This window comes from Hypanus sabinus, chromosome 7 (assembly GCF_030144855.1).
Source record: "Hypanus sabinus isolate sHypSab1 chromosome 7, sHypSab1.hap1, whole genome shotgun sequence".
Classification (NCBI taxonomy): domain Eukaryota; kingdom Metazoa; phylum Chordata; class Chondrichthyes; order Myliobatiformes; family Dasyatidae; genus Hypanus; species Hypanus sabinus.
In genome coordinates, this window is record NC_082712.1 from 109,743,125 (window position 1) to 109,759,370 (window position 16,246).

Consider the following 16,246-nt stretch of genomic DNA (forward strand, 5'->3'; position numbering starts at 1 on the left):
TTAAGGGACTATCCCCTACCAAGCAGTTTTGCTTTCGGGCATGGGTTTTAGATACTGGCAGCCGGGAGGGCTTTTCCTTTGACTGTTTGGCTTCTAGTTCTGGCTGCTATATGGTCGCAAAACTCCTCCGGCCCCTGTCTCTGCTCCTGTTCCTTAGGTCCCTGAGGTGAGTAAGGAGGTAGTGGTTGGGGCGCCTGTTGTTGAGGGAGTGGAGGGTAAACTGGTGCCGTGGGGTGCACTAGCCAATCCTCCTCAGTTTCATCTGTACCATCAGTCTCATTTTGGAACATGGGTAATCCAGACATGTCCGGAGGTACCTCTGTTTTATGCTGGTAATTAGCACCCTCATGTCCCCGTCCAGTTGTCATGGTCCCTTCTGGCAATCCCCCCCCCCCCCACCCTTTGCTATTTACCTCAGGAATTGGGCCTCAATCCCTTTGTTTAATTTCCAATCATTCCCAAGTTCCACTATCTACACACACCTCCTTTCCATCAGCAAATGCCATATGAAAACCCTGTGATCACAACAAGGAGCTGCCAGTTCTAAGTCTAGCATTGCTCCTGGATACTGATTCCACGCTCGCTACGTCAAGTGCGCCTCCCAACTCTGCCTCTGCGCCCGTGTTCTGCACTTGGGTTCGTCCGCCACCCCGCTGTGTAACACCAGTTCCTTCTCCCATTTTCTCCCCCCTTTCCTCTCCTTTATCATGCTCCTCACACTGATACTTCAACACTTCCCATGGCTTGGGTTTGCCTTCCCTGTCACATACACTCCTCCCTCTTCTCCGTGCATTATGTTCCCAACTACTTTGCCTAGAATTATTAGTTAATTCCTCAGCCGTTTTTCTCCATGTTGACATTAAAATTTTCCATTTTTCCCCTGAATTTCATTTCCACATTGCCTTTTCTGCATTAATGAACTTCTCCATATTTCAGGTTCCCCCTATGGCCACATTCCATCTCCCAGTTTCTTATTTAATGAGCCAGATAATTTGTGAAAATTGTTCTCCTCCCTAGGATTCTCCTTACAAATTTTGAACAAGGGAGTATCCGGTCCTGATTTATCAACAGTCTGACCCATTTTTCCTTAATCCATTAATCTCGTGCCCTGTCTCCCTGCACCCACATCAGGGTCCAGACCTTCACGTGGGGGATTTCCCCTCTTAACAACTGGTCTAAAGCAGGGTGTTCAAGACAGGCAAATTATTGTAAGCTTACTTCAAAACGTATTTATACCAGAGTGAATCCTCTAACTCTCCTTACACCAGCACAAAACCTCAAGCCCACTCTTCTTATATCAGGGAGAATCCTCAAGCCCACTTTTTTTTTATTATACCAGGGTGAATCCTCAAGCCCATTATTCTTACCATAGTACTTGGGTAATCTTAATGGTTCTTCAGGAGTCCATCAGAAGATTTCCGTAGAGGAAAGGGTCATCAAGGTGGACAATGAGAGAAATCAAGGTAAATCTTATCTTGTGGGCCCATCCATCTCAGGTCGCTGCCACCAAGCCAATCACTGATGCCGTTTTACGAGGATGCCTCGTCTTGGATTCCAGGCTGGCTCACCAAATTGTTAAACCTTACTTCTAATTATTACTCATTACCGGATGCAAGAACACACAGTACTACGGAAGATAAAGCAGCAGCTTTTTTATTAGTAGCTTGCTACTAGGGAAAACCTTCCTTCAGCACTCTCTTGGAGTCTGCATTGGGGTCTCCAATTACTTGTACAAGCATGGCTCTTTTATACACATGTAGTTGCGTACACTTGTTAAGCAATTGTGCAATTTCTTCTTTACTGCCCAGCAACAGTAACATAAGGTATTTATAAAGTAATTGATCCTTTGGTGAATCATTGTTCTAAGAACCTGTGTTAGGACATTGTCTCATCAGGCAGTTCTTTATTTAAACCTTAGTCTAGCAATTTTGAGAACAATGTCTAGCATGTTCAGAAAACAGTGTATAATTAACACCACATCCTCTGGTGTGTCAGCAACATCAAAATTACTCTTTAACCCCTTTAATTTCTTCAACTTTGCTAAGTTCCAACATTAAGTAGTATCCCTTCAGTTTGGGAGAAGGAGAATTATAGACTTTGACATTCTTTATGGAAAAGATATCCTCTTAAATGTTTTGATTAGTCCTATCTTGTGGAGGACCATTCCCTTCCAGAGGAACGGACCTCAATATGACTGTTATTAATATATAACTTATCAAGGAGTGTTTATAGCTTTAACACTGAAAGAGCAGCAGTTATAGAACAAAAAGGATGTCATAAATGATTTTTGTCAAATTGCCTCAATTTTCTGATTTCCAGTTATACAAGTGCCGATAGTGAAGGACAAGTTATTTCTGAAGAAGAACCAGCGGATCTTGAGCAACACATAAAACACTGGAGAAACATCAACTGTTTATTCCCCTCAGCATCAATAGAGAGGAATTATCAGCTGACATTTCAGGACTGGGAAAGTGTAACCAGACAGCTGCGCCTGTCACATGACAGCACTGCCCTCACCTGGTCGGAGGTCACACCACCTGCAAGTCAACATTTCGCCCCTCCCAACTAATCAATGCACATTTAACCATTGTCCACCTTAATTGGATTAACCTGTCTAGCACCAAGCTGTTGGCCCCCTGACCTATAAAAGGTTCTACATGTGCTTGGCTCGCTCTCTTTTGCCATCCTCAAAGGACCACCCTGCTTCACTCCAGGCTGACGACTGCAGAACAGCACTGGAGACATGTGGCAAGATGTGCATTGAATAGGGTTGTGGGAGCGTTTATTGTGGTCCCTTTAGCAAAGAGCCATGCCTGCCCATAGCCAAGGGGTGGCATATATTGTAGTTACTTTTCCCTTGCTTGTATGTGTACCTGTACACCGTCCCTACACCGTCTTCCCGTGTATTGTACTGCAGACCCGACTTTTCCCATGCTCCTCTATTCTAAGCGTGTTTGTGCGAATATTGTAGCCGCTTGTGTTGTTCACAAGCTTTTCTCCCCTTGTAAATAAACTCCTTATTATTAAAATTGTGTGTCCAGAGCTCTTGCCTTTGAGACCCAAATAATCTTTCTCATTTCCATCACAACAGAAAGGAAGGGGGCAGGGGGCAGAATAAAACTGTGGGGGTGGGTAGGGGGGAGGAGTTTCAACAAGTTCAGCAATTACATTCTGATATTAAGGGAACAGTAATGAACTGTCTTTTAATTGATACACTGGGCAACTGGTTAAACCACTTCACACTGGAGACAGACCAGGTAAGGGTCACTGAAGGTCATTTGGGTTTTCACAACTGCACAGCATCATCAGTCACTTCCTCCCTCCCTAGCCTTCCAGCTGTAAGTCATAGAGCAATACAGCATGGAGGTCCTTCAGCCCAACCTGTCCATGCCGACCCCCCAAAATACACACCGGCTAGCCTTGACATTTACAAATAGAACTGAACCAACAGATTAAAGATAACAAATTTTAGAAAGAGTATCAGCTGAGGAGAAAAGAGGAGTGTAAAGGAATCTTCCATGAGAACTTGCATTCCCCATCACTACAAGTAAGTCGTTGTGGAATAATCTTGATTCTTTCTCTCCTAGACTTTCCCTCCCAACTATGCAAACAATGCAAACTCACTTAGCATCACGGGCTCGCTTTTTTTAAACTATATATTAAAAAATCAACATTTCCAAATGAAAAGCAGCAGGTGAATTTTCTATTGGAAGGCAAAAGAACCACAGATGTAAATGTTTGCACTGGATGTAACAATTCCCACCAGAACACAACACTGACACTGAGAAAAATATTGATTCCCATGCAGCATTTCCCAGGGCTCAAGAGGTGGAAATGGGGATAATGGTGAAAAAGACCAAAAGCAATACTTGCTGTCCCAAACATTACTCAACAGACCATAGAGCATCGTTTGGTTGTTTTATCTCGTGGCACATGACTGGAATGTAGAGAAGCTGCAGCCAATGGTACAACACCTTGTGAAGTGCCTCTACACCACGCACACCTTGTACACCAATGGCCGTGATGAGACTGAGCTGGCAGCTCCCAGAGGTGCCAGAGACCAAGCATCCTTGTGTCTACTGGAATGGTGATGGGACAGAGTTCACTGTTCCCATCCAGCTTCACTACAGAATCAAGTATCCAGTGCAGATTTTTTGTCTACATTTGCCTTTACTCTAACAGTATTGCTTTTCTGCAGAAATTACACTTCAGGCAACCTAAAGAGTGGAGTTAAACCCTGCCTATTGCACAAATCAAAACCAATTTAGAGTAACAAACACAAAATGCTGGAGGAGCAGGCCAGGCAGCATCTAGGAAAAGGGTACAGTCGACGTTTGAGGCCAAAACCCTTTGGTAGGACTGGAGAAAAAAAGCTGAGGAGTAGATTTAAAAAGGGTGGGGGAGGAGAGAAACAGAGGGTGATAGGTAAACCTGAAGAGTGACAAACTGGAGGGAGTCACAAACAAGAGAAAATCTGCAGATGCCGGAAATACGAGCAACACACAAAATGCTGGAGGAACTCAGCAGGCCAGGCAGCGTCTATGGAAAGTAAGCTGCCTCAGCTATGGTCAGACTGCCCACCACCCACCCCCCCCAGTCACATGGCTTCTCTTTATTCTTTGTCCTGATCAGAACAAAGTCCTTTCGGTCCCCTCATTTTCTTCAGCCACTTTCTGGTAGCCCAAGTATTGACCTTTGTTCCGGCAAATGAGCAGTGCAGTCAGCATAATGAGGAGCAGGACAAGACAGCAGCCCACAGCCAGGGCCAGGATCAGCTCTGTGAAGAGAGGGAGAGAGCAGGGTGTCAGGGAAGCTACTGTATTGCCTAGACTACAACCCGCATCCACGCACTCTCGTCACCACATGGTCTTCACTGCACATTGAATCAAAGAGTAGAAACAGGCTATTTGGCCCATCTAGTCCATGCCAAACTAACATACTAACTATTCTCCTCAACCTGAAGCGGGACCAAACCCCTTCTATCCACGTACCCATCCAAATTTCTCTTTGATATTGGAATCAAACCCACTGGATGCCCATTCCACAATCTCACCACCCTCTGAATGAACAAGTTCCTATTCTGATGTTCCTTTAAACATTTCACCTCTCACCCTTCACCATGACTGATGGTTGGCATCCCACCCAACCTCAGTGGAAAAAGCCTGCTTGCATTTACCCTATCTATACCCCTCATAATTTTGTATACCTCTATCAAATCTCCCCTCATTCTCTTAAACTCCAGTGAATAAAGTGTTAACCTATTCAACCTTTCCCGAAAACGGAGATCAAGTCCTGACAACATCCTGTAATTTTTTTCTGCACTTTTCAATCTTATTGCCTTCGTTTACTCCTTTGCACACGGTTGTGTATCTACAGGAAGCAACAATTAGCCTGCAGCCCTGGACATGCAGCAAAGCAATTTGCATCATGCAACACAATGGACAGTCGCAAGGTTACAGGAATATACCAGCACAGCACTGATCTCAGCAAAGCTCACCACTGTTCTTGAATCAGATGGCGTGGAATTTAAAGCTTCCTGCCAGAAGGTAGCTATGAGAAGGAGGCATGGCCCAGATGGTGAATGGATTGGATAGCACCTCCTGCAGATACTGCCGATGGAGGGGAGGAATGTGTCTGTGCTGTATTGGGCCAGTCCACTTCTCTCTGCAGCTCTTTACATTCAAACCGGCATACCAGAATATGATGCCAGTCAGGGTGCTTCCAACCATCCAGTAGACGATGGCACCTGGGAATGTACAGCACTGCGACTTCCAGAAGATTGCTGATAAAGGGGCCTCACATAAGGTTATCAACCAAGGTTTCATAAGGTTAAATGAAAGCGCGTGGGAGAATGTAATGTGGATTGAGCATTCTGTGAATGGACAGAAAATGGTTGAATAAACCCATCATTTTTGTTTCAGGAGGCTGCTTCAGGTCACAAGAACGTTTCCCAGTCCCATCTCCGTTATAATGCAGCCTCTTTTTTGCTTCTCACCTGGCCCTTGCCCACTCATGGCCACCCCCATAGTCCAGCCAAGGGGTTGTTCATGTTGGGCCAAGGGGTCACAGTTCCAATGCAAGTTACTGGCCCTCTCCACTACTGGGACCAACTCCTAACATCATTAAGCTGCTTCTGTATTAAATTGGATAGGAGAAGCATTGCTGAGACTCGAAGGGATGATCGCCAGCTACTCAGTCGGGGTCAGCTGCTACTAACACGGCAGCCCTCTGTCAGAGACTTACCGATTTGGTGGTGGTTACTGGTATGGCCACATTCCTTACTCCAGTCATCAGGAACCACTTTTTTGGCAATCTGGATGAACTTATCCAAGGGACACTTTTGGGTGCAGGCTGGAAGAGTTAGGGGGTATGGTGCAGAAGAACTTTCATTTCTGTAGTACATCTCCACAGTGAAGGACCTGTAGAACAGCAGGTAATATAGTACTTCCGAACAATATGTCATTGTTAATCTCTGCAGTTGAGGCTTGGGTGAAGGCCAAGGATTTGTACACATCCAAGAGTTGCTCCCTCCTCCCTCCCCAACACTACTCCTGGCTCTCTAAGCCAGCTCTGCTCATTTCACCCAAACCCTCCACAAACCTGTTACACTTTGTTGCACTCTTATCAATATCCTCATTTCTCCAAATTTCCTCGTGTTCCCTATCCCCATGTCCTGGTTCACTGACCACTCAGCCGAATCCTTCCCTGCTCTCTCCTCCAGGCAGCCCCCAGTTTCCCCACATTCCGTTTCCCTTCTTCCGCTCATTTCCCCAAGACCGAACACTTCTCATCCTTCTTTAGCAACCTCTAACTCAATAAACAACTCCCACATACAAGAAATCTGAACTGTTTCTCTCCCCCAGTTGCAACCTGATTTGCTAAGTACCTAGCACACAGAACATAGACAGTACAGGTGCTGGGCTTGCAACTGTTCACAATATACACTAAACACCTGGAAGTGGGGATCAGGGGTAGTGTATCTAATTTTGCTGATGACGCTAAATCGAGTGGATAACAAATCGTGCAGAGGATACGGAGAGATATAGATAGGCTAAGTGAGTGGGTAAGGGTCTGGCAGATGTAGTACAACGTTGGTAAATATGAGGTCATCCACTTTGGAAGGGAAAATGGAAGATAAAATTATTATTTAAATGGTAAAAGATTCCAGCATTCTGCTGTGCAGAAGGACTTAAGAGTGCTTGTACATGAATCACAAAAGATTGGTTTTCAGGTGCAGCAGGCTATCAAGACATCAAATGGGATGTTGGTCTTCATTGCTAGAGGGCCTGAATTTAAGAACAGGGAGGTTATGCTGCAACTGTACAGGGTACTGGTGAGGCTGCACCTGGAGTACTGTGTGCAGTTCTGGTCTCCTTACTTGGGGAAGGATATACTGGCTGTGGAGGTGGTGCAGAGGAAGTTCACCAGGTTGATTCCAGACATGAGGGGCTTAGACTATGAGGAGAGATTGAGTTGCCTGGGACTGTACATGGTGGAATTCAGAAGGATGAGGGGAGATCTTACAGAAACATATAAAATTATTAAAGGGATAGATAAGATAGAGGCAGGAAATTTGTTTCCACTGGTAGCTGAGACTAGATCTGTGGGACACAGCCTCAAGATTCGGGAGAGTAGATTTAAGATGGAGATGAAGAGGAACTGCTTGTTCCAAAGAGTGGTAAATCTGTGAAATTCTCTGCCCAATAAAGCCGGTACGTCAATAAATATATTTAAGAGGTTGGATAGATTTTTGCATATTCGGGGAATTGAGGGTTATGGGATAAAGAAAGGTAGGTGGAGATGAGTCCATGGCCAGATCAGCCATGATCTTATTGAATGGTGGAGCAGGCTTGAAGGCCAGATGGCCTACTCCCATTTCTTATGTTCTAATGTATCCACTACTCTGTAAAAAACCTAGCTGACATCTCCCCCACCCCTAATATCTTCCTCCAATCACCCTAAAATTATGCACTCTCATATTAGTCAATTTCCCCTTGAGAAAAAAAAAATCCTTTGGTTGTCCACTCAATCAATGCCTCTTTATCATTTTGTACACCTCTATCGAGTCATCTTACACCCTCCTTCACTCTAAAGAAGAAAGTGCCAGCTTGCTCAACCTACCCTCATAATCCTCTGCACCCTCTCTAAAGCTTCCATATCCACCCTATAATGTGGAGACCAGACCTGAACTCCAAGTGTTTCCTGCATTTTCTGTTCTTCTGCTTCAGAAGAGTCTTGGTTGACAAAAGACATAGGAGTAGAATTAGACCACTTTGTCCATCAAGTCTCCTCCATCATTCCATCATGGCCAATTTATTACCTCTCTCAACCCCATTTTCCTGCCTTCTCCCTGTAACCTTTGATGCCCTGACTAACCAAGAACCTACCAAACTCTGCTTTAAATATAATCAATGACTTGGCCTTCTCAGCTGTGCACTGAATTCCACAGATTCATTACCATCTGGCTAAAGAAATTCCTTCTCATTTCTGTTCTAAATAGCAGTCCCTATTCTGATGCTGTGCCCTCTGGTCCTAGACTCACCCCCTATAGGAAACATCCTGTCCACATCCACTCTATCTATGACCTCTGTTCTTAGACTCCCCCCAATATAGGAGACATCCTCTCTGCATTCACTCTATCTGTGCCCTCTAGTCCTAGACTCACCCCTGTAGGAAATATCCTCTCCATCTATGCCCTCTGGTCCTAGACTCCCCCACTAAAGGAAACATCCTCTCCACATTCACTCTACTTGAGCTTTTCAATATTTTAAAGGTTTCAATGAGATTCCACCCCACCCTCTCCTGCCATCGTAATTCTTCTAAACTCCAGCAGGAACAGGCCCAGAGCAATCAAATGCTCCTCATACATTAACCCTTTCATTCTCGGGCTCATTCTCATTAATCTCCTCAGGACCCTTGCCAGTGCCAGCACATCCTTTTTTACAAAACTGCTGACAATCCTACAAGTGCAGTCTGACCAGTGCCTTAAAAGCCTCAGCATCACATCTTTGCTCTTGTATTCTAGTCCTCTCGAAATGAATGCTAACATTGTATTTGCCTTCCTTACCATTGACTTAAACTACAAATTAACCTTTAGGGAAACGTGCACTAGGACTAAGGCAGAACCCCAGTGCCTGCAGACCCTGTCCAGGAAGCTGAAACACTCCTCCCACAGTCAGCAGACAGATCAAAGCCCAGCAAACGGGATCCCGAAGAGGTGCAGCTAGAAGTGCCAGTGCACTGCATGTTGATTCCACAGCAGGACCTACCCATCATCCTCCAGGTACAGCTCAACCATGTGGCAGGCAGCGTAAGGGGCAGACAGACTGTAAACACTCAGAGCCACTTGAAGAGCTGCAATTGTTGTGTCGTGCTGAAAACAGATTAATATTGTTCATAATTACAGAAGTAATTCACTCAAGAACACCGGCTACACCCGCACAAACTATGGCTTTGTACATAAACTGTCTTAGATCAAACATCACGAACTATGCAGTTTTACCGGTCAAGCCCAGCAGTGTTCCAGGTTATGGCACCAAGACCACAACAGCACACAGCACCAGAAGGGACCCTCTACAAATGTATCAAGTTGAAAGAACTCTCGAACCCACACAGGGGTGTTGGACACCTTCAATGAAGGGTGTACCCAATATAGTCAATCGTGATATAATTTATCGATCTATTTATTTACAATTTATTAATTTCCATTCCCTAGTATCCCTTCTCATCATCTAACTTTGGTGCCCTTTGTCCTTCCCTTTCTTTCATAGACCACTGTCCTTGCCTATCAGATTCCTCCTTCTTCAGCCCGCTACCTCTTCCACCAATCACCTTCCAGCTTCTCACCATCCCTTCTCCCCCACCCACCCAACCTTCCCCTTATCACTGGCCAGCCTGTAGCCCTTCCTCTGCCCCACTTTCTAATTCTTCTTTCTTCCTCTTCCATTCTAGTCTTAATGAAGGGTCTCAACCCAAACTGTTAGCTGTCAATTTCCCTTCATAGATGTTTCCTTGAGCCAGTGAGTTCTTCCAGCATTTTATGTTGCTCTGGATTGCCAGCATCTCTGTTTTGCATCTATATTTTCTCAGTGGTGACCTTATGTAGCTAAACTGAGGACCCGAGGTAGACACAACACTGCTGGTTCCGGTATCTAACACCAGAAGGACTCACCGCTGAGTACATGATCAGTTTCGGGTTTGGTGTTGGAGATGACGACTTCAACGATTGTTCAATATTCTGGAGAATTTTCTTCACGAGCATACCTAGAACAAGAAAGCAAAGTCAAAAGGGAATAGCATGAAGTCAGTCCAGGAACTGATACCAGTTCAGTAATGTCACAGATTACTCCCCAAGCTGGCACTAGGCACAAGGATGCAGATATCCTATCAGGGAGTGGGTCAGTGTGGGGTGGCATCAGATGGGTCAGTGTGGGGTGTGATCAGATGGGTCAGTGTGGGGTGGGATCAGATGGGTCAGTGTGGGGTGGGGATCAGATGGGTCAGTGTGGGGTGGGGATCAGATGGGTCAGTGTGGGGTGTGATCAGATGGGTCAGTGTGGGGTGGGATCAGATGGGTCAGTGTGGGGTGGGGATCAGATGGGTCAGTGTGGGGTGGGATCAGATGGGTCAGTGTGGGGTGGGATCAGATGGGTCAGTGTGGGGTGGGGATCAGATGGGTCAGTGTGGGGTGGGGATCAGATGGGTCAGTGTGGGGTGGGATCAGATGGGTCAGTGTGGGGTGGGGATCAGATGGGTCAGTGTGGGGTGGGGATCAGATGGGTCAGTGTGGGGTGGGATCAGATGGGTCAGTGTGGGGTGGGGATCAGTTGGGTCAGTGTGGGGTGGGGATCAGATGGGTCAGTGTGGGGTGGGGATCAGATAGGTCAGTTGGGGTGGGGATCAGATGGGTCAGTGTGGGGTGGGGATCAGATGGGTCAGTGTGGGGTGGGGATCAGATAGGTCAGTTGGGGTGGGGATCAGATGGGTCAGTGTGGGGTGGGGATCAGATGGGTCAGTGTGGGGTGGGGATCAGATAGGTCAGTGTGGGGTGGGGATCAGATGGGTCAGTGTGGGGTGTGATCAGATGGGTCAGTGTGGTGTGGGGATCAGATGGGTCAGTGTGGGGTGGGGATCAGATGGGTCAGTGTGGGGTGGGGATCAGATGGGTCAGTGTGGGGTGGGATCAGATGGGTCAGTGTGGGGTGGGGATCAGATGGGTCAGTGTGGGGTGGGGATCAGATGGGTCAGTGTGGGGTGGGGATCAGATGGGTCAGTGTGGGGTGACATCAGATAGGTCAGTGTGGGGTGTGATCAGATGGGTCAGTGTGGGGTGGGGATCAGATGGGTCAGTGTGGGGTGTGATCAGATGGGTCAGTGTGGGGTGTGATCAGATGGGTCAGTGTGGGGTGGGGATCAGATGGGTCAGTGTGGGGTGGGGATCAGATGGGTCAGTGTGGGGTGGGATCAGATGGGTCAGTGTGGGGTGGGGATCAGATGGATCAGTGTGGGGTGGGGATCAGATGGGTCAGTGTGGGGTGACATCAGATGGGTCAGTGTGGGGTGGGGATCAGATTGGTCAGTGTGGGGTGGGGATCAGATGGGTCAGTGTGGGGTGGGGATCAGATGGGTCAGTGTGGGGTGTGATCAGATGGGTCAGTGTGGGGTGGGGATCAGATGGGTCAGTGTGGGGTGGGGATCAGATGGGTCAGTGTGGGGTGGGGATCAGATGGGTCAGTGTGGGGTGTGATCAGATGGGTCAGTGTGGGGTGGGGATCAGATGGGTCAGTGTGGGGTGTGATCAGATGGGTCAGTGTGGGGTGGGATCAGATGGGTCAGTGTGGGGTGTGCTCAGATGGGTCAGTGTGGGGTGGGGATCAGATGGGTCAGTGTGGGGTGGGGATCAGATGGGTCAGTGTGGGGTGGGGATCAGATGGGTCAGTGTGGGGTGACATCAGATGGGTCAGTGTGGGGTGGGATCAGATGGGTCAGTGTGGGGTGGGATCAGATGGGTCAGTGTGGGGTGGGGATCAGATGGGTCAGTGTGGGGTGGGGATCAGATGGGTCAGTGTGGGGTGGGATCAGATGGGTCAGTGTGGGGTGGGGATCAGATGGGTCAGTGTGGGGTGGGATCAGATGGGTCAGTGTGGGGTGGGGATCAGATGGGTCAGTGTGGGGTGTGATCAGATGGGTCAGTGTGGGGTGGGGATCAGATGGGTCAGTGTGGGGTGGGATCAGATGGGTCAGTGTGGGGTGGGATCAGATGGGTCAGTGTGGGGTGGGGATCAGATGGGTCAGTGTGGGGTGGGGATCAGATGGGTCAGTGTGGGGTGGGATCAGATGGGTCAGTGTGGGGTGGGATCAGATGGGTCAGTGTGGGGTGGGGATCAGATGGGTCAGTGTGGGGTGGGGATCAGATGGGTCAGTGTGGGGTGGGATCAGATGGGTCAGTGTGGGGTGGGGATCAGATGGGTCAGTGTGGGGTGGGGATCAGATGGGTCAGTGTGGGGTGGGATCAGATGGGTCAGTGTGGGGTGGGGATCAGTTGGGTCAGTGTGGGGTGGGGATCAGATGGGTCAGTGTGGGGTGGGGATCAGATAGGTCAGTTGGGGTGGGGATCAGATGGGTCAGTGTGGGGTGGGGATCAGATGGGTCAGTGTGGGGTGGGGATCAGATAGGTCAGTGTGGGGTGGGGATCAGATGGGTCAGTGTGGGGTGTGATCAGATGGGTCAGTGTGGTGTGGGGATCAGATGGGTCAGTGTGGGGTGGGGATCAGATGGGTCAGTGTGGGGTGGGATCAGATGGGTCAGTGTGGGGTGGGGATCAGATGGGTCAGTGTGGGGTGGGGATCAGATGGGTCAGTGTGGGGTGGGGATCAGATGGGTCAGTGTGGGGTGACATCAGATAGGTCAGTGTGGGGTGTGATCAGATGGGTCAGTGTGGGGTGGGGATCAGATGGGTCAGTGTGGGGTGTGATCAGATGGGTCAGTGTGGGGTGTGATCAGATGGGTCAGTGTGGGGTGGGGATCAGATGGGTCAGTGTGGGGTGGGGATCAGATGGGTCAGTGTGGGGTGGGATCAGATGGGTCAGTGTGGGGTGGGGATCAGATGGATCAGTGTGGGGTGGGGATCAGATGGGTCAGTGTGGGGTGACATCAGATGGGTCAGTGTGGGGTGGGGATCAGATTGGTCAGTGTGGGGTGGGGATCAGATGGGTCAGTGTGGGGTGGGGATCAGATGGGTCAGTGTGGGGTGTGATCAGATGGGTCAGTGTGGGGTGGGGATCAGATGGGTCAGTGTGGGGTGGGGATCAGATGGGTCAGTGTGGGGTGGGGATCAGATGGGTCAGTGTGGGGTGTGATCAGATGGGTCAGTGTGGGGTGGGGATCAGATGGGTCAGTGTGGGGTGTGATCAGATGGGTCAGTGTGGGGTGGGATCAGATGGGTCAGTGTGGGGTGTGCTCAGATGGGTCAGTGTGGGGTGGGGATCAGATGGGTCAGTGTGGGGTGGGGATCAGATGGGTCAGTGTGGGGTGGGGATCAGATGGGTCAGTGTGGGGTGACATCAGATGGGTCAGTGTGGGGTGGGATCAGATGGGTCAGTGTGGGGTGGGATCAGATGGGTCAGTGTGGGGTGGGGATCAGATGGGTCAGTGTGGGGTGGGGATCAGATGGGTCAGTGTGGGGTGGGATCAGATGGGTCAGTGTGGGGTGGGGATCAGATGGGTCAGTGTGGGGTGGGATCAGATGGGTCAGTGTGGGGTGGGGATCAGATGGGTCAGTGTGGGGTGTGATCAGATGGGTCAGTGTGGGGTGGGGATCAGATGGGTCAGTGTGGGGTGGGATCAGATGGGTCAGTGTGGGGTGTGATCAGATGGGTCAGTGTGGGGTGGGGATCAGATGGGTCAGTGTGGGGTGGTGATCAGATAGGTCAGTGTGGGGTGGGGATCAGATGGGTCAGTGTGGGGTGGGGATCAGATGGGTCAGTGTGGGGTGGGATCAGATGGGTCAGTGTGGGGTGGGGATCAGATGGGTCAGTGTGGGGTGGGATCAGATGGGTCAGTGTGGGGTGGGGATCAGATGGGTCAGTGTGGGGTGGGGATCAGATGGGTCAGTGTGGGGTGACATCAGATGGGTCAGTGTGGGGTGACATCAGATGGGTCAGTGTGGGGTGTGATCAGATGGGTCAGTGTGGGGTGGGGATCAGATGGGTCAGTGTGGGGTGAGGATCAGATGGGTCAGTGTGGGGTGTGATCAGATGGGTCAGTGTGGGGTGGGATCAGATGGGTCAGTGTGGGGTGGGGATCAGATGGGTCAGTGTGGGGTGGGGATCAGATGGGTCAGTGTGGGGTGGGATCAGATGGGTCAGTGTGGGGTGACATCAGATGGGTCAGTGTGGGGTGGGGATCAGATGGGTCAGTGTGGGGTGGGGATCAGATGGGTCAGTGTGGGGTGTGATCAGATGGGTCAGTGTGGGGTGACATCAGATGGGTCAGTGTGGGGTGGGGATCAGATGGGTCAGTGTGGGGTGGGAGTGTGGGGTGGAGATCAGATGGGTCCTTTTTTTATGCCTTCTTTTCCCTTCTTGGGTCCAGCTGAGACCCTGGGAAAACTCACCTCCCTGGAGCCGCGACTTCTCCTCTTGCTTGTACACTCCATATGCGACATGGAAAGAGAATTCCTTGAGCAACCTCAGGCGCTCCATGACAGAAGGGGTCACCCAGGAAGGCACAGTTTTGTTGTTGAGTTGCTGCCAAGATGAAATGGCTGCTGGTTACATGCTGACACTGCAAACAGCCTGAACACACCTGAGCCCTGACCAGCCAGCAGCGCACGTTTATCACAACGGCCACTGTACCAGAACGCTGCCTTTGGAAATACCTCCAGAACTTCAGCCAATCCGGTCAAATCTCGTAACAAACTGCTCTTCACCTCAGTGATCTCTTAGCCCAATTCTCCACTAAAGAAAATATCAGCACATTATCCACAGCTTACCCACTGCATCAGAACCCCATGCTTACTGTCACCCCCTTTTCACTGTCACATGCACATAACCAAAGTCAGATCTTACATCCAAAGATTGGGAGCTCTGCAGGGGTAAGGAAATGAATGAGGGGCGTGTATGTGTGTAAATGTGCACACGCATGTGTGTAAATGTGCACACGCATGTGTGTGTGTATGTGTACGTGTATGTGTGCACGTGTACGTAAGTGCCCCTGTTCTCTGTTCATCTGTAAAACAACTGCAGTTTGTCAGAAGTCTATGGTGCTCACCTCACAAAACAGGGTGTCGTAAATCAACGAAATGGTTCTTAATGACATCTTCTCTCTGGGAACCCCAGTGGCATTCACAAGCATGTCCAGGAATTCCTTAGAGAGATGGGAAAGGAGCAAATGTTAATCAGAAGAAGCGGTGGTTCACTGAGAAAAGACAGAATCACTGTTACATCATTCTTGGATTCCCTGAACCAAGGTATTCACAAAGAGTTCAGACTTCTGTCCAAAACGTTAATTCTGACATTTTCCAAACCATTCCTGTAACAGCAGTATCCAGATCAGAGACACAAGAACTGCAGATCCTGGAAATACGCAGCAGAATTCAATGATGCCGGAGGAACTCAGTCTGTCAGAAAGGAAATGGGTAGTCAACGTTTCAAGTTAAGACCCTTCATCAAGAATGAAAGATAGAGAGGAGATGGCCAGTGGAAAGAGGTGAATGGAAGGGTTGGACCAAGAGCTGGTAGTCTCCATCATTCTCTCATCGACATCCCTCCCCAGCTATACCCCCAACGCCTCAGGCATTTTAACTGTAATCTGCAGGAGTGTAATGCCTGAGCCTGCCTCAGCACCATCCGAAGCCCTAAACAGCCCTTACAGCTGAGGCAGACTTGCTTATTGCATCCAGTGTTCCTAATGGTGAGGCCAGTTGGCCACACATCTGTGCTGTGTTCACCATGGTCATCTGGAACTCCCAATGCCAGCCATTTTAATTCTCCACCGACCTGTCTGGCCTTGGTCACCTCCTCTGCCAGAATGAAGCTTAATAAAAAGTAAGAGGACAACACCTCATAATCTACCTGGGTAACCTAAACCCTGACAGCATGAACATCGACTTCCCCAACTTCAGGTAAAGTGCTGCTCTCCCTTAGAAATATAGAAAACCTACAGCACAACACAGGCCCTTCAGCCCACAACACAGGCCCTTCAGCCCACAATACAGGCCCTTCAGCCCACAACACAGGCCCTTCAG

The 16,246-nt window shown here is 49.1% G+C and overlaps 1 protein-coding gene across 1 annotated transcript in view; it reads right to left on the minus strand.

Moving 5' to 3' along the window:
• Positions 1-1,637: 1,637 nt before the first annotated feature.
• acp2 (acid phosphatase 2, lysosomal) overlaps positions 1,638-16,246 on the minus strand; it is a 76,678-nt gene continuing 62,069 nt past the window's right edge. The window contains exons 6-11 of the mRNA XM_059975376.1: positions 15,271-15,366; positions 14,615-14,747; positions 10,172-10,263; positions 9,270-9,373; positions 6,244-6,419; positions 1,638-4,777 (exon numbers count right to left, since the gene is read on the minus strand). Of these exons, the coding sequence (XP_059831359.1) occupies positions 4,629-4,777; positions 6,244-6,419; positions 9,270-9,373; positions 10,172-10,263; positions 14,615-14,747; positions 15,271-15,366 (750 nt within the window). The 3' untranslated portion in view covers positions 1,638-4,628. The remainder of the gene's footprint in view (positions 4,778-6,243; positions 6,420-9,269; positions 9,374-10,171; positions 10,264-14,614; positions 14,748-15,270; positions 15,367-16,246) is intronic.